General features: G+C 41.8%; 1 protein-coding gene across 1 annotated transcript; it reads right to left on the reverse strand.

The window, feature by feature from the left end:
• Positions 1-17,679: 17,679 nt before the first annotated feature.
• Positions 17,680-19,141, reverse strand: LOC140372544 (uncharacterized). Its single transcript, XM_072459680.1, has 2 exons — positions 18,840-19,141; positions 17,680-18,577 (listed from the first exon to the last, which is right to left on the reverse strand). The coding sequence occupies exons 1-2, from the start codon at positions 19,139-19,141 to the stop codon at positions 17,680-17,682; spliced, it is 1,200 nt and encodes a 399-aa protein (XP_072315781.1).
• Positions 19,142-19,345: the final 204 nt, after the last annotated feature.

The raw sequence follows: 19,345 nt of genomic DNA on the forward strand, positions 1-19,345 counted from the left end.
GCTTGTAAGAGCAGGTGTTAGAGAACCGAACATGAACGGGCCTCTGAAAACGGTCACAGACTGAGCTGCTGTGAGAGAAGAAGAACCAAGATTCCTGCAGTACTGTCCAGCCTGTAGAGGCCACTAAATTACACAGTGAGTTTCAGCCAAGCTTCAGCAACAGAAGTAAGGAGAAAATTAAAGCCGCAAGCGGCATCCAACGGCCCTCGCGGGCCGCCGGCCTTCCGACTCTGCGCTTTCGACTTGATAAAGATGGCGCCCTTATTGTGTGTTGAATTAAAAAAGAACTTGACAGACGGGGACACATTGGACATGGCCAATCCAGTGCAAATCAACACAAGTGTCAGTCAAATTTGCTGCGCCGCCGCACAGAGACCTTAGCACTTGGAATAAAAATATGGATAACTTTTGATGCCGCGCTTGTGTAGATGATATTTCCCAAAGTAAAGCTTGATCGAGCTATTGCCCACGGAGGAGTTTGTTAAAGTGTGAAGCGTAAATGTGAACATTTCAAGGATTTGGCGTTTTTCCCATTTGTGACAGTATATTTGCAGCTCCACGGCACAGAGACCGTACCACTTAAAATCAAAATATGACTAACTTTTGATGCCCCGTTTGTGTAGATGATTTTCCCCAAATATGAGCTTGATCGGGCAATCGCCCTAGGAGGAGTTCGTTAAAGTGTGAAGCGTAAAAATGTGGTCATTTTAGAGATTTCGCTGTTTTCCCATTTCTGACATATATTTGCGGGTCCGCCACACAGAGACCGTAGCACTTAGAATCAAAATATGGATAAGTTTTGATGCCCCGCTTGTGTAGATGATATTCTCCAAATATGAACTTGATCGGACAATCACCCTAGGAGGAGTTCATTAAAGTGTGAAGCGTAAAAATGTGGTGATTTGAGCGATTCTACGATTTTCCCATAAGGATAACATGGGATGTTTCTGTCAACGCTACGGTTACGCCGTACAAAATATGACTTTGGCTCTCATACTTTTATGATCAGGATGGCAAATTAGAATTTTGTTCAAAATATCATGTCATTTGGAAAAACTCTATTGTTTATAGACCACTCTGAAGGCCAAATAGTCAGAATTCTGGGAAACGTTTGCGGCTCCGTCGCACAGAGACCGTAAAAGTTATCCTTAAAATTTGGATAACTTTAGATGCCCCACTTGTCTAGAGGACGTACACCAATTTTGAGGTTGGTGGGCAAAACGCACTAGGAGGACTTCGTTAAAGTGTAAAACATAAAAATGTGGTAATTTGAGAGATTTTGTGGTTTTCCCATAGGGATAACATGGGAGGTTTCTGTCATCGCTACGACTACGCCGTAAAAAATTAGGCATTTTTGTGATTGGCTTTTGTGATTGGGACGGCAAAGTAGAATTTTGGGTAAAGTTTAGACAATTTTGGTAAAACTAATTTTTGACCTTCAATGTTAATTTAAAGGTCACTCTGTAGGGGGCGCTATCGCGCCCATTTCAATTTTGTCAGCCTAAACTGGTCCAAACTAGAAAGTTTAACAACTGATTCAAATTTGGTCCTAATCGGACTGGTTTTGATCAAATGGGAACAATTTTTAGATCTGCAATATTCCAAAATAAGTTGTCCAACTTTGCGGCTGCGCCGCACACAGACCGTAAAAGGTATCTCAAAAAATTGGATAACTTTAGATGCCCCACTTGTCCAGAGGACGTACGCCGATTTTGAAGTCGGTGGGCAAAACGCCCTAGGAGGAGTTCGTCAAAGTTTGACGTAAACAAAATGGCTAACTCAGCTTGTTTTCATTTTCAAAGGAAGATGGCGGCCATAGGGTAAGTCTGGGGGCGTGGCCACAATAATATTTTTTTTTTGTCCTCACGAGAGGAATGCGTGTCCCGAATTTCGTAGCTTTACGACAAAGTTGACCTCGGGGCGTCTCCCATAGGCGCAATGTATTTTGACTTTTGTCGGTGGCGCTGTCGCGCCATTTTTTAACGAAAAAAAAAATGGCCCAGAAAAAATCAAATTTTTCGCCGATTCTGAATTTTGGGCAAAGTTTGGTGAGTTTTTGAGCATGTTCAGGGGGTCAAATTAGAGCTCAAAAAGCAGAAGAACAAGAAAAATTAAAGCCGCAAGCGGCATCCAACGGCCCTCGCGGGCCGCCGGCCTTCCGACTCTGCTCTCTGCATTTTACAGAGATGGCGCTAACGCAATTGTCTAAGAACTAAGACAGCGACACATTGGACATGTGGACAACCAGTGCAAATGAACACAAATGTCGGTCAAATGTGCAGCTCCAGCGCACAGAGACCGTGACACTTGGAATAAAAATATGGATAACTTTTGATGCTCCGCTTGTGTAGATTATTTTTCCCAAATATGAGCTTGATCGAGCTATTGCCCACAGAGGAGTTCATTAAAGTGTGAAGCATAAATGTGAACATTTCAAGGATTTGGCGTTTTTCCCATTTGTGACAGTATATTTGCAGCTCCACGGCACAGAGACCGTAGCACTTAAAATCAAAATATGGATAACTTTTGATGCCCCATTTGTGTAGATGATTCTCCCCAAATATGAGCTTGATCGGGCAATCGGCCTGGGAGGAGTTTGTTAAAGTGTGAAGCGTAAAAATGTGGTCATTTTAGAGATTTCGCTGTTTTCCCATTTCTGACATATATTTGCGGGTCCGCCACACAGAGACCGTAGCACTTAGAATCAAAATATGGATAACTTTTGATGCCTCGCTTGTGTAGATGATTTTCCCCAAATATGAGCTTGATCGGACAATCGCCCTAGGAGGAGTTTGTTAAAGTGTGAAGTGTAGAAATGTGGTGATTTGAGCGATTCTACGATTTTCCCATAAGGATAACATGGGATGTTTCTGTCAACGCTACGGTTACGCCGTACAAAATATGACTTTGGCTCTCATACTTGTATGATCAGGATGGCAAATTAGAATTTAGTGCAAAATGTCATGTCATTTGGAAAAACTCTATTGTTTATAGGCCACTCTGAAGGCCAAATAGTCAGAATTCTGGGAAACGTTTGCGGCTCCGTCGCACAGAGACCGTAAAAGTTATCCTTAAAATTTGGATAACTTTAGATGCACCACTTGTCTAGAGGACGTACACCAATTTTGAGGTTGGTGGGCAAAACGCACTAGGAGGAGTTCGTTGAAGTGTAAAACATAAAAATGTGGTAATTTGAGAGATTTTGCGGTTTTCCCATAGGGATAACATGGGAGGTTTCTGTCATCGCTACGACTACGCCGTAAAAATTTAGGCATTTTTGTGATTGGCTTTTGTGATCGGGACGGCAAAATAGAATTTTGGGTAAAGTTTAGACAATTTTGGTAAAACTAATTTTTGACCTTCAATGTTAATTTAAAGGTCACTCTGTAGGGGGCGCTATCGCGGCCATTTCAATTTTGTCAGCCTAAACTGGTCCAAACTAGAAAGTTTAACAACTGATTCAAATTTGGTCCTAATCGGACTGGTTTTGATCAAATGGGAGCAATTTTTAGATCTGCAATATTCCAAAATAAGTTGTCCAACTTTGCGGCTGCGCCGCACACAGACCGTTAAAGGTATCTCAAAAAATTGAATAATTTTAGATGCCCCACTTGTCCAGAGGACGTACGCCAATTTTGAAGTCGGTGGGCAAAACGCCCTAGGAGGAGTTCGTCAAAGTTTGACGTGAACAAAATGACTAACACAGCGTATTTTCATTTTCAAAGGAAGATGGCGGCCATAGGGTAAGTCTGGGGGCGTGGCCACAATGATTTTTTTTGTTCGTCCTCACGAGAGGAATGCGTGTCCCGAATTTCGTAGCTTTACGCCAAAGTTGACCTCGGGGCGTCTCCCATAGGCGCAATGTATTTTGACTTTTGTCGGTGGCGCTGTCGCGCCATTTTTTAACGAAAAAAAAAATGGCCCAGAAAAAATCAAATTTTTCGCCGATTCTGAATTTTGGACAAAGTTTGGTGAGTTTTTGAGCATGTTCAGGGGGTCAAATTAGAGATCAAAAAGCAGAAGAACAAGAAAAATAATAAAAATAAAAATAATAATATTTTTAGCAAAAACAATATAGCCGTTTTCACTATAACAACAAATTATACATCGTTTGAAAGCTCTAAGCCTTCCCGATGCCGCCATGGGGTGGAATCATCTTTACGAGCGCTTACGCGCTCGTCACTCCCTATTCCGTCGGGATGCCCCGCCCACTCCCCATAGACTTCCATTGATTTGAGCAGATACAAGCATGGCCCATGCCTGCGGCATGGATTCTCGCGTACAGGACGATGCCAGGAGGGTTTTTGAAGGAATGCAGCGCTTCGCGCTGCTGTTGTCAACAATTAGTGAATGGGCTACGCCCATTCACTAATTGTTGACTATTTCTGTCATAGCAGGAGTAAGTATGCATGATCCATGCCTTCGGCATGGGCTAGTTCACTGTACTTGCCAGGGGCGACAGGGCACCAAACATGCGGGCTGCGCCCGCATGTTTGGTAAGACAGTTGCAACGCTGCCTTCGGCAGCGTTGCGGGAGCAATAGGCCCTCCGCCCTGCTGGGGCTCGGGCCTAATAAAAATAATAATATTTTTAGCAAAAACAATATAGCCGTTTCCACTATAACAACAAATTATACATCGTTTGAAAGCTCTAAGCCTTCCCCATGCCGCCATGGGGTGGAATCATCATTACGAGCGCTTACGCGCTCGTCACTCCCCATTCCGTCGGGATGCCCCGCCCACTCCCCATAGACTTCCATTGATTTGAGCAGATACAAGCATGGCCCATGCCTGCGGCATGGACTCTCGCGTACAGGACGATGCCAGGAGGGTTTTTGGAGGAATGCAGCGCTTCGCGCTGCTGTTGTCAACAATTTGTGAATGGGCGTAGCCCATTCACAAATTGTTGACTATTTCTGTCATAGCAGGAGTAAGTATGCATGATCCATGCCTTCGGCATGGGCTAGTTCACTGTACTTGCCAGGGGCGACGGGGCACCAAACATGCGGGCTGCGCCCGCATGTTTGGTCAGACAGTTGCAACGCTGCCTTCGGCAGCGTTGCGGGAGCAATAGGCCCTCCGCCCTGCTGGGGCTCGGGCCTAACTAGCTTGTTTAGATATATTTCGGAACAATTTAATTATAATTGTGACGACAGGTATTTTAGATTTTGATCAATCACTGCTTGCTTTGATTGCCCTTATCGCACGCCAATGTGAAGCTTTAACAATTAACCTGATTTCCTTGGCTTTTTCGGATTTCCAGCCTTATTTGTCCCCCGTATTTCATGCAAGAAACCTGGACTGGCCTAATACATTTAAACAGATTTTTCAAAATGCACAAAAACCTGGAAACTATGATCTAGGTGTTTTGAATTTCAAAGATCCCAAAAATCATATTCCTGCTGCCTGTATGATAAAAACAACAAAGACAGGACCAGAATAGGAGCGCCATTAAACTTCGCCATAAGAAACAGCCATGCAATTATTCCTACTACTCATACTACCTATTTTAGATGAGCAGAGATGACATACTACGGCGCCTCCACTGCAAGATAGCACGTAAAAACAAATAAAAACTTCATTTGCGCTAGCTAAAGCTACATTGGAGGATTTTTGCATTTTGAAAACTAACTACTGTTTGTTGCTCTTGAATTGAGTTAACCGCCATCCAATGTCGTGGGCTTGCACTGTAAGGATGCGCGAGTCAGCTTTTTTCTGCCCCAAGTTAAACTCCAACTCGAACCACCCAGCCCGAATTTTTTTTGTAACATTTTGATGTCCAAACTGACTAAATATTGTTTTGCATGCCACTGCAGCTGGCCGTCATATCGGCGAGGGCTGGTAAAATACTGTATGACTCTTCCCTAGCTAATGCACTGAAGGCAAACAGCTTTTAGGGGAGTTTGGGACTAACTAACCAGCAGCCTGGATCATAGAGGAGCCGACCTGAACATGCTCTGGACGTCTCCTGGTGAGGAACAACTCTCTCTCAAAGTACATGATCTGTGACTTTTACTGGAGGATTATTCTGAAGTTAAGATCTGTTTAAAACGGTTGTGATAACGTGGCTGCCCCGTGCACACAGAACACCATGTGCTTTTTTCCTTTCTCTCACTATTTTCATTTGGTGTTGTAAATAAAAGTAAGGCAAGGCAAGTTTATTTGTAGAGCACAATTCATACACAAGGCAATTCAAAGTGCTTCACACAACAAAACACCGATTCACATGCAATACATACACAATAAAAGTTATGTTCCCTGGTTTGTTAAAGTGTTCTACAGAATGTATTAGGTCAGGCATGTCCAAACTAGGGCCCGGGGGCCAAATGCGGCCCTCAGACCAATTTTTGTTGGCCCTCCAGCTTCCTGATATGTCGGCCCAAACAAGAAAAAGTAGTACTTTGTATTGGGAAATTGGGAAAATTCAGGCATATTGATGTTATACCAATCTCATTTTAATGTTCTAGGTCTAATTAAAGGAGTGGAGGCTCATCGCAATTACATCAAATGCAAAATTTTCGAATTATTAACTTTGTCATTCAACAAATTCGACATTGTCCAGTTGTTTGTGGCCCTCTGCCCAGTTTAAGTTTCAAAATGCGGCCCTTGGTGAAAAAAGTTTGGACACCCCTGTATTAGGTGATGCTTATGGTGCTAGCACAAGGATAGGTTAAAGGCGCACTTGGACCCGACCCACCCGCAGCCACTGTACTTCTTTTCATTGAAATATCTGACCCAGCCGGTTATGGCTTAGATACATGTGCATCAGTTTACAGATTTGAACTATTTATAACATATGTCAAACTCAACATCAGTAAGTAATCATACAATCACAAAAACAAATAATAACTTATTTCTTTCTCATTGTTATTAATGCTGTATATATCATTCACATTTTTATACATATTAAGGACTGTGGAATGACGTCAATACAAAAGGCAAGGGGACAAAAAAGACCCAGAAGCTTGACCCATCTCCCTCGTGTATCTCCACCAATGCCTTTTGTTTTCAATGCACAGCAACTTAACATTTCAATGCACCACACAAGCACATAATATAAAAAGGAGAGCCGGAGGAAAGAGAAAAACAATCACCAAAATGAGTCAGAAAAGCAGGGTGCAGATTGTGATGGCAAAGGTCAGACCATGTGACCTATTATTTGTACCTATTATCATAAAATATGTCCTCACAATAACTGACTCCATTTCCCCATTGCACTGCCATTATTACTTTTATTGATTCAATCCCAATGCCCCAACATCAATAACATTATCATTAATTATTCATCTCTTTTGCAATAAGTTATTTTTTTCTTTTTCCCCTTAAATTATTTAACTTTGTCATTTTCATTAGATTCCTTTTATTTTCCTTTGCCCTTTCTTGTCTCATCTATGTCAGTTGTGTATTGGTTACCCTTACCACTCTACCACATGTTTTCCATGATCAACACATTCACTTATAAAATAAAAATAATACATAAATACATCAAACAATAAACAATACATAAATATTAACTCCCTCCCCCAACCTGTCCGCCACTCTCCCTCACTCACAACATTCAAATCCCGCCTAAAAACATACCTCTTCACCCAAGCCTATGACCTCCCCTACCCCTAGCCTCCTCTACCCCATTGCCTACTCTTCTACCCCCTGTTACATCCCCATCTTTTTCTCTCTACTTCTTCTGTCTTGTTCATTTTATCTGTGTATTAATGTGTATTGTACGTGTTGTCCCCCCCTGTCTGTAAATACCCCCCCTTTTTTATATATGTTCAGCGTCTTTGGGTCACTGAAAAGCGCTATATAAATAAAAGTTATTATTATTATTATTATTATTAAATAAAACCCTAATATATTAGAATACTGTGCAAAATACAAAAAACCCAAACAAGGGGGACATAGGTACAGAGGAGGTTCCGGACCTTGTGAGGGAAACCTATGCAGCGAGGGCCCCGCAGCGAGGGCCCCGCAGCGGGTGTGAGAGTGTGTGCGAGGGCAGGAGGTGCCGTGCTGCATGATCTGGCTCATGGCGCTGAACCCGCTGTGAAAACAGAGCAGAACAGCCTCTGACACGCTCCGTCTTAACTAAAACAAATGCGTGACTGATTTGGTAAAGTATGGTAACTAGTGCTAGATTACCAGGGAAAACAAAACTAACACGTTACGCTACTTGTTCATCTATCAAAAACTGTGAGGAATACATGTGGACTACTGCAAATCTGTGCAGTTCTGTTTTTCACATTTTCAGTTTAAATAATAATACAAAAAAATCTAAGAATCTGTTTGAATTGGACTAGGCCAGTTATCCAGTTTTCCTGCCATGCATATTAACGTAATGAGTGAAGATATTTGGCATGCATGGACCGTGTCATAACATTTGAACAAACACAAGAGTAAGCGACTTCTCCATCAAACTTTTGCCTGAATATTTTGGAGCATACGTGGGTGTCAGATTCCCCCAAACTGCTGTGGAAGAGGCAGCGGTCCATCATGCGGTCTTAAGCGCAGAGTTTCTGAAATGAACCTCTCCTTTTCTCTGTAAAGCAGAACTTCCTCAATCCCCAAGTGATGAAATCTCCCATTGAGCTTATAACTCCTACAAACAGGAAGTGATTCATAGTCTTACAAGAATGGACCTTATGCACATTATGACTTTAAGGGTCAATACTTGAATTAAAGTGCCTCTGACAGGTTGGACGACTCATTGAACTAAAATTTAGCTAAAAAATATAAAAATGTTATCAGAGAAAAGCACATTGTTTAGGTTTATAATCTCACTTCCTGTTTGTAATTGATGACGTCACACAAAGAAATTACCCTGCAAACACTCGGCAAAAACAATCTAATGTCACTTTGTCAAAATTAACAAATAAAAATATGAGTGTGACTTTATTTTGTTGAATTAATGTTTAGGGCTTCAAAAAAATCTGCATCCCTAGTGTAATGTCACTTCCTGTCAGTTTCTACACATATGTTTTTTCCACAAATACCTTCTCGACTGGTGTAAAAATATGTGCATATTTATATGCACAACAGGTATAGATACACCAAATAAAGTCAAATTTAGAACATTTTACAAACCTGTCATACGCACTTCAAGTTGAAATGATTGTATGTAATGCAAACAGATTCAAGTAAACCTAACATTGTCACATCTCATTGAAATATCTTGAAAAATATACATTCTTACTGTAAGCCGGGTCGCCCCTCCACAGACCTGATTTGTAACTTGACCTGGTGGCACTACTTCCTTTTTTGTCCATGCAGATACAACTTTAATGCTGTACTATGGAATATTCAAGGAATGCAATGATAAACACAAGCAGGTGGTGTACGCGGAAATGTTTAGTTACACTTACACTTTTAATCTAAAAAGACAGAGCATTTGTGTTACGCTGAGAACGATAAAGTAAAACCTTTATTTATCCCCTGCACCGTCATATTTCATTTGTTATAACTGCTATAGCTACTTCTTCAAAGTCAATTTAGACCTTACCTCTTATGCCATACAGTATACACGCACGGCAGTTGTTATCACTGTATTTTTTCCTTGTGTCTAGACTTGTGTTAAGGCATTGTCTCGGTCAATGTTACTGTATTGACTGCTCACTGCCTCTGGGTTCTTATTGATGCTTTATGTTTCTCTGGAATAGGTTAGTGAAGGTTATATATATACACTTTTTACCTGACACATGTATCCCTGGGCAATGTAAAGTTAGACTCAATTCCTATTTCGGTGTACGATTACATTTTTGACAATTCAAATGTTCAAATGATGTAATATTGACAACACGAAGGTCACTTACAGCTTAATTTCAGAATGATGAAATATTAGGACTGTTGCCATAGCACTGATCATTTTAAACTATCACCGTTAAGTTGAAAAAATGGGGCAAATTACAGAAAATTGCTCCTCTTTCTGCTCCATTCAATTCATTTTAATATACTATTGAAATGTTTTAGTTCTAGTCTTGATAGTTTGTTTTCCATTGACACTTATGGACGTAACTCATTCTTCCCGATCAAGCAGTGGTACATCCGTCAAGTCCATACATTTCATTTTTTGCCTTTTGCAGTGTTGACTCATGTAGCCTTTAGGTTACCCATAATGCTTGCACTTTCCATCTCATTCGGCCTAGCTCCTATTTCCACGTTGACGTTCAGCTGGGGCGGCCTCCGCGTGAACTGCTGCCCTAGTCTTGGCCCACTCTGCAGCAGCACAAGACCGACTTCAACACAAATGAACGCTGCCCAAAATTTAAAAAGAAAAAAAAAAACTAATTTGCAGAGTCCCAATCTCTTCTACTCACTCAGTGGCACTATTGTTTTATGGGGTCAGCTAATCTGGCACGAGCAGAAATGAGCAATTATCTAATGCCTTCTTGCCTGTCTGTTACTGAATACAGAGAGAGAAGAGTCCGGGTCAGCGCATAGTCAAGCTATTTCTTGTGACGCGGCCGGGTCACATGTTGATAGTTGCTATGGGGATCAGCAGCAGTTTATTTGAATAGTTTATTATTCTCCAAAATAAGGACGTTGAGTTTACAGCATCCCTGTGAGTGCGTTTTCTAATTTAAAGCTAGAAAATGAGAAATACTGATACATATATTATTCCAAGGTGACCTAAAGCACATTTAAAAGCCAATTAAAGCCAAAAGACTGAATCATATCTCCACTTCAAGACATTGCATGGACAGTGGGAACAACAATTTTATAATGTTTAAAGAAATATCGTTTTGTCAAACCTTTGAGGAAAGTTTGTATGAATTGACTTTTACTATACCCTTCCAAATAGGGATGTGCAAATTTGTATGATATTCTCTGTTGACAGACAGAGCCATTACCCTTCATTGTCTTTGTGAGGCTGGTCCAGGGCCAGCAGTCTCTCCCTGTGTGGGGCCCTGGCACACGCAGAGCTGCTCAGAGCTGCACTTTGCACCTTGTTCTGTCACCGAGGCCCAGTGTGCAACAACAAGGCTGGACACCTCTGCGTTTAATCCGCTTAGAGGAGGACAAGGGCACAGAGACACCTTAACACATTTCACACAAACATGCGTTGATATAGAGGCTTATTAACACGGTTACATGTGGAGGGGAGTTTTATGTGATATCATGGTTAATGTTGAAAGTAAAACTTGACATTTCTGCTTGTTGAACTTGTTTGGTGGGGCTCATATCTTTCTTTTCACTTTTAATTTCACTTATAAATATTATGGAGCCGCTGTTTTAATGCAAGACAAATTTCAGATCCTCGATCTGGCAATAAAATATTATCTAGTAGCTAGTATCTAAGTCAGAGGAGATAATTGTGGACTTCAGGAAAGCCTCACCTTGACTGACTCCTTGATCACCACCGTAGATTCCCCCGTCTTCCTCCGCACCACCATCACCCAGGACCTCAAGTGGGAGTCCACCATCAGCTCCCTCATCAAGAAGGCCCAGCAGAGGATGTACTTCCTGCAGTAGCTAAGGAAAGCCAAGCTGCCAGATGATGGTGCAGGTCTACACGGCCATCATTGAGTCCATCCTCACCTCCTCCATCACAGTGTGGTACACTGGAGCCACAGCCAGGGACAAACAGAGACTACAGCGCTGAGAATGTGATCGGCTGCAGACTTCCATCTCTACAGAACCGGTACGTCTTCAGGGCACTAAATCCCTTTCTGATTCTGAGTAAAAAGGAAAATGAACGCGTGCAAATGCAGGTAAAATAAAGTACAGCCCAAAGTTAAAGCCCCAGTATTCAGCATCTGATCTTTCGGCAGCATTAGTCAGTCAGGCTACACCTAAAACAGAAAAACTTATCTTCATTGTACAATCTGGTTCAATGCACTGTGTATGTGTATGTTATCATAAAAAATATACAATAAATAAAGTTGGAGAAAATCAAATTAACTATTGAATCTGACCTGGTTTGTCCAATCAAACAAGACGTATTCTCCACTCATTTATTTCCTATTGGTTTGCAGTGCATAAAGTTTTGGGAATTCAAAAATATATATTATAATGACTGATTTGAAGGAGAAAAAAAAGGAACCATTTGTACACTTGAATCCTAGAACAGACTACAGTCTATTTCAAATGCGTACACACAAGCCCGGGTCTATATATGTGAGCAAGCATACTAAACATGTCCTTTAACTTTACCCAAGCCTTCTGTCCTTCAGCCCTGTCCTCTGCTCAGCCCTCTCCTGCCCCTCCCCCCCATCACTTACCTTTCCTCCCCTAACTCACTCACGCTATCCTTCTCTTTCCTGTATTTTCTACCTTGTTCAATCGTGTTCCTTCATCCACCGCTGGTACCAGGTTTCAGAAAAATCCTGTGGAAAAATACAGAACTACAACAGATTGAAATTTCGAACACTATCTATGAATACATATACTGCGGGAGAATGATTTTAGTCAATAATAATATAATTGTTAAGTTTAATCTGGTTAAAAGAGACATATTCTTTTACATTTTGTTCATTGAAAACAACAATAATTATCTAAAATTGATAAGCCCCACCTCTTCATAGTGACATTTTATTAAGCAGTACCGTATTTTCCTGACTATAGGCAAAAAAATGTATAAAAAACATATAATAGTCGCACTGGAGTATAATTCGCATTTTTGTGGGAAATTTATTTCATTAAATCCAAGACTAAGAACAGACATTTAATCTTGAAATGAATTTTTAAAATAATAACAGATTAAAGAACATGGTGAATAGATGTACGTATGCCAACGTTGCTACATGACAAACAGACAACAAACGTCGTAAGTGTCTGGTATGTTAACTTAACATATTACAAAACATTGGCTCGGTCACTGATGGAGCAGGAACTCTTCTCTCATTCCTCTTTTCTCTAACTATCTGTCCAGGCCCAGTCCAATGCCTCAGGGCGTGGAGCAGGTTCTCCGTCAGCACCCTTACTCCACCTCAGCATAGGTGGGGGCCATTTCTCTTAAACAGGTCGTCAACAACAACAACAACAACAACAACACTTCTAAACAACTCCACAAACTCCGGAGGTAGAGGAAGTGCCAATTCTTCTTCTGTATCAATTAGAGCCTAGAGCGTCCTCCTGCGGTTGCCAGTGTGAAAATAACAAATAATATCACATATAAGTCGCTCTGGAGTATAAGTCGCACCTCAGCCAAAACTATGAAAAAAGGTGCAACTTATAGTCCGTAGTATTTATAGAAAATACAGTATATTTTTGTTTATATTTATTTTGAAAAGTGGTCATAGCATTTTAGAATGTACATACATCTTGTTTTTTTCAAATAATCTCAACTAAAGTGAAAATGATTTAATTCCAATTATTCACATGATTTTTTCTTTCTTTTTATTCAAACATTATTTATTTTTTAAAGTGTGGTTATTTTTTTCAGAACTCAAGATGAACCTCTGAGTCTATGGCTTTTAACTTCAGTTAAACTGCTTCACATACCATTTTGTACGATCAGAAAACCAGGACAGAATTAGTTTGACACTAATATTCCATAGGATCCCCTTTAGCTTTGATTAGAACACGTGTCTGCAATATTAAAAGGTTTATTTCTATCCAGTGTTGCATATTTTTCACCAGTTGATCTTGTATTGATGATGGAGAAAGTGACCACTGCACAAAGCCTTCTCCAGCTCATGCCAAACAGGAGAGGATCTACTGTATTTTCTAAGTTGAATCCAAGAGCTGGCTTTTTATTATTATTATTATTATTATATATTAATAAAGAGTCTACCGTGGCTGAATATACATGACATTGGCCCTTGACTTCTGCAAAATAACCTGTACTTAAACTAAATGTGGAATTGTTATTTTAGCTTGTACCTAGAAGCAGCTTTGTTCTCGTAATAATTTAAAAGCTGGAAAAGAAAACGTGCAAAGAAATCATTCTGCAATAGTGAGACGGATACAGTTTTGGCAATATGTGTATATATTTTAGTTTTTTTCCTTGATCCTAATCCACAGTAGTTCTCAGTTTGTCTGTGGCCACATGTGCTTTTGTTTTGTCTGGGTTCGGCTGGTGGATGTCACTTAGGGTGAAGCAGCAGGCCTTAAGCAGGAGCCCGCAGAGGCCCAGAGGCACCGAGAGCCAAACATAGAAGAGTAACAAACCATTTGTCGCCGACTTCATAACAAGGTTACAGCCGTTGGGGGGAGGGGAACACATTTAAAGAGAGGTGGTGATTGCCCGCCAGCCCAAATACAATCACAATAACTTTTTTAATAACGTTCATTTATATTCCTAAAAAAACTTAGGAAAAATAATTGCCTTTTCCAGAAGTTCTCCCAGGCGAAGTTGCGTAATGGAATGATTGACAACGTGGCACTCCAGTATTTTCCTTGTACCTGTCTTGCTGTCTCCCAAAATGATCCCGTAAAAGCTTGTATTTTCTTATTAGGAACAATGTGACGACGGGATGTTTTCGTTTAAAGCCTTTGGTTATATTTTGAAGTGATTTTGTAATGTGGCACTTTAGCTTTTGAATTTGCTGTTTGGAGGGTGAAGCATAGATGAGATGGAGAGTTTTTATGGGCTACTTAAAAGGACAAAAAGAAAAAAAAAATGTTTGGTTCTTAATGCATCATTTCTAAAGGGTTATATTGATCCTTTCCAAAGCACTTAGACATCATTACTCGAGCAGATATATTTATTTAAAAGCTAAAATCAGCAATTCATCTCATGTAACATTGAGTTGCAAGCAATGATTAGATTTTTAGGTTTTAATTTTTTTTTTGTTATATCGAGATTTTTGAAACATTTTTGGAGTGACAAATCTACCCAGGCAACCGTATTTTTTTAGTCCACATTTTCTCATGACAGAGCTCCATACTATCTTGAGAGTTTTGAAAGTTTAATAACTTCTAACATATTGATTTAATAAAGGATTGCAGTGTAACGGATGGTAAATTGTAGCAAGATAAGTCATAATTTGAGATTTGTAAGCCTTCCGTAAGAACGCGGATGAGTAGGAGCACTTGGAAAATCAGTGGGACCTTCTTGTGGTGACGGTAGAATCATAACCACTTTGCCACAATGTCACCTCATCAGTTAGTCAGAAGGTCACACTGTCAGTCGCCACAAATCAAACAACAACGCTCATCAACAAACAGCATAGTTGGCACATTAAAAACGCAGTTCAGATCTTTGTTTATTCTAACCTTGAAAAGTGAACATTTATCGTTCCTGGCTACATTACTTGAATTCAATCTGCAATCAAGCATGTTCCACCCGTCAAAAACCTCCCTTGATGAAAAATATGACCTTACTGAAAACAAAGGTGTCACTGCCAGTAATAGCGCTGTTATTGTTTTTGCCAGATTTTGCATGGTTAAATGGGTTTGTGTCACTTTCTTCCAGTTTGCAAATGTAGAATCACTTCACTAGTGTTGAGAGTTCAATTACCGTTTTAGTCCCTCTTGAATTTTAATATCTGGCCAACTGAAAATGTGTTATTTCAAGTATAGCCTGAAGTTCAACAGAAGATATTGAGACTCTCGTAGTGACTCTATGTTGATGGGTGTCTGTGTGAGTGGCTATGTGTTGTAAATTCAGTGACCCTGTGATAAATGTATTTGTATCTTATGGCCCGTTCAGACCGGTGCGTCAAAAGCGTCCAGTTTACATTCAAAGTCTATGTAAACGCGCGTCGAGCACCTCCTGCGTTTTTGCGGCGCGGCTTCTGCTTATTTGCTGCGCGATTCGCCGAGGAGCGCGGCGAGCGCGCTTTTGCGTTTTCCGCTCGAGACGCTTTGACGGGCGTATAAGCATCAATGCATCAAAACGGTTCGCCGCAAATAAGTACAGAATTTTGAGCTTTTCTGCGGCGCGGCGGTGCAGCAGCCAATCAGAAATGACGCTCTGGTGACGTACGTACGCATTTTGCCCGGGCAAAATCACGTTTGTCCCGGGCAAATGACAGACATGGCGGACGAAACGCTGATAGTGGCGGTGTGCGGGCTGAAGGAGTTGTATGACGTGGGAACGATGGAGTACAGGAACAGGAGAAAGAAGGACCAAGCCTGGAGAAAAGTCAGTGAGGAGACGGGACTGTCTGGTAAGTTTTTACAGCTTTTAAACGATAAAAAAAATGTGTTGATAGTTGATGGATCCAAATAATTTGTGGATCCATCAACTATCAACTCAGTTTTATTATTAATAATACTATTTTTTTCTAGTGTGTTTGACAAGTAAATGTGTTTATTCAGAGGAATTCTGCAGAAAGAGGTGGAAGAGTTTGAGGGACACCTACATGAAGGAGAGGAAAAAGGAGAGGGAAAAGAGGAGTGGGTCAGCAGCAGGGTCAGCAGCAAAGTGGCGCTACCCTGGGGTCATGTCCTTCCTCGACCCTTTCATCACTCCCCGTGAGTCTAGCGGAAACATGGAGAGAAGGGTCGAGGAGGCAGAGGACCCCAGAGAGCCTGAAGACGCAGCAGAAGGGCTCTCCGAATCAGGTGTGTTGTATGAAACTTTAAAAAAAATATTGGCTCCATATAAAATACGTATGCCTCATTAAATATGATATTTAATAAAGCAATAAATGTAATTGGCTGAAATATAACTGCTGTGCAATGTTCTTTTTGAAGATCAGGAATTGAATTGCCGCCCTTCTGGGCCTTCAGCTGCTGGCCATTCTGCTGCTGGACATTCTGCTGCTGGCCATTCTGCTGCACCCACAGGTGTGTGAAATCCTTTGGTTTTAAAAAATAACAATTTCCTTTTTTTTTTAGCCCGTGTCATCTAAATTGCTACGTGTATTCTTTTTGTTTAGGCCCAGCGAGTAGGAGGAAGAGGCCCAGGGATCAGGAGCGCAGCTATGAGGAGTATCTGCTGGAGGGGCTTATGGCTCGCCATGCTACTGCTGCTGCTCCTCCTCCTCCTCCTCCCCCTCCTCCTCCTCCTCCTCCTCCTCCTCCTCCTCCTCGTGTCCCTTGTGGCGATGAGCAATTCCTTCTTGGTCTCCTTCCTCTCCTGAAGACGGTTCCTACTCGAAGAAGGGAAGAAATACAATTTGGAATTTATCAGTGGGTATATTCCAACACTAGTTTTGATTTAAATTTGGAACCATTGGAGAATGTCGATACGACATGAGCTGGAACCTTCTTCAGGAGAGGAACGAGACCATGATTTCTTCTACGTGTCCCTCAAGCTCTCCTCCAGGCTATGTTCCTTCTTTCGCCTGTTCCTTTATTCCACCGTTCCCACGTCATACAACTCCTCCCTTCAAATTTTTGTAAATAGTTCTTTGTAATTGTGTTCTTTTTTTGTTGTTATTGTAAATAATACTTCTATTTTTGTAAAAATAAATGTGTTTGTTATAAAACGTGTCTCCTGTATACCTCTGCACTTTCTTATATATAATCCTGGGTAGTTAAATTTTATTAATTTAAAGCTGTACTTAATGAATTATCCAAATTTAAAACTAATAAACAAAAAGCTGAGCTAATCACTGCTTTATTGATTTAACTTTATCTCATTCTATGTAAACAGCCTGGCATTTGGGCTCAAACTTGACAGATCATAATGTCTTTGCAGATGTTGCCTATAAATATGAAAAACACTTTATAAAAACACCATATACTACAGGCTGTGGACAAATGTACATACACAGACTCAAATCAAGCTCTTTGTTGTTTAGTGCGTGGCTCTTAAAAGAGCCGTTGTGGGTCAGTCCTGTGGAGGACATGACTACTCTCTGGGCTGCCATGGCACTGCTCCTTCTTTAGAAAAATGGGCCTTTAAAGCCTTCCTCACCCTCAAGGCCTCTCTGGATGCGTTATTTGCCCCGATCCGCCCCACACCTGGAAGTGGCTCCTCCTGTGCTCCAGCTCCCCACGCTCCAGGCACATGCTCCGGCGCTGTGGCCCGCATGAAATTGTGGAGGAGACATGTCGCCTTCACGCACTTCTCCACAATTTCAGAGTGGACTTCCAGGCGTCGCAAGAACATCCTCCACTGTGAGGTCCAGATCCCGAAGGCGTCTTCAACCACCAGCCGTGCCCGAGAGAGGCGGTAATTGAAGACCCGGTTTTCTATGGAGAGGCGCCCACTTCCAGGGAAGGGTCGCATCAGGTGTCTTTGCAGCGGGAAGGCTTCATCCGCCACAAAGACATGCGGCTGTGGGCCTCTGCCTTCAGCCCCGGGCAGGTTCTGGTCAGGGGGCAGCTGGAGAGTGCCTTCACGCAGGGCCTGACCAAAGGCTGAGTTGGACAAGATCCCCCCGTCACTTGTCCTCCCGTATCTCCCCACGTCGATTACCCGGAAACGATACCGGGCATCGACCACGGCCAGGAGGACAACGGAATGATCCCCCTTACAATTGAAAAAGCGGGATCCTGAGTTGGGAGGGGCCTTCAGCCGGACATGTTTCCCGTCAATAGCTCCACAACAGAGAGGGTAGTTCCACCGCTCCTGGAACTCTGCTGCAATGGACCTCCAGTCCTCTGCTGTGGGCACAGCCATAAAGTCTGCCACGAGACAGTCCCAGATGACAGCTGCAACTTCAGGGACGATGGAGGAGACTGTGGACACACCAACCCTGAAGCTGCTGGCAATTGTCCTGTAGGAGTCTCCAGTGGCAAGAAAACTGAATAAAAAAAATAAATATAAAAAAAACTATCCATAGCCTGAATATAGTTTACTTGTATTTTTATCAAATATACCCCAATCAATTCTAAAATGGTGCACTAGAACAGGCAATATAAAGACATTTAAATAAAAATATACTCGCTGTTGTATGAGCGTCGAGCTCCGTTTAAATATAGTTCAAACACCATCCACTATTTACCCTGGTTACATTTATTAGCTATGTATGAATACACTCTGTTATTACATGAATAATTACTGACCGAAGACAGATGGACAGGCGCTCAGTAGCTGGAATCGAGCGCCTGTAGTTGGTGTCCTGGTGGGTTATCCTCGCACCAATGCGGGACAACAGGTCGTCAAACTGGGGACGGGACAGACGAAAGTAGCACTGAAAGCGCTGGTCGTCGAGCCGCAGCTCCTGCAGCAAATGGTGGAATTCACCATACTCCGTTTGCCTCTGTAGTATTTGGTGTACCCACTCACGTTGCCGCCGAGCCTGGCGCCTCCGAATGAGGGTTTTCAGAATCAAATACATGAACACTTCTGTCTCTATATCCGCCATTTTCACCAACAGAGAGAAGCCGCCAAACACAACACCTCCACTGCGCATGCGCACGCGGCAAACGCGCGTCTGCTTATTATATTTCGTCTCTGCTCCGCTGCGTCGAGAACGCGGCGTATTTGCGTTTTTCTTCACGCGTACTTGCGTCCAACTTCGCCAATACGCGCGAATAGGCGTTTGCGGTCTGATCGGGCCATTAGATGG

Source organism: Eucyclogobius newberryi, unplaced genomic scaffold, assembly GCF_026437365.1.
Source record: "Eucyclogobius newberryi isolate DKJ021-1_F unplaced genomic scaffold, fEucNew1.0.hap1 SCAF_10, whole genome shotgun sequence".
In the NCBI taxonomy this organism is placed as follows: domain Eukaryota; kingdom Metazoa; phylum Chordata; class Actinopteri; order Gobiiformes; family Gobiidae; genus Eucyclogobius; species Eucyclogobius newberryi.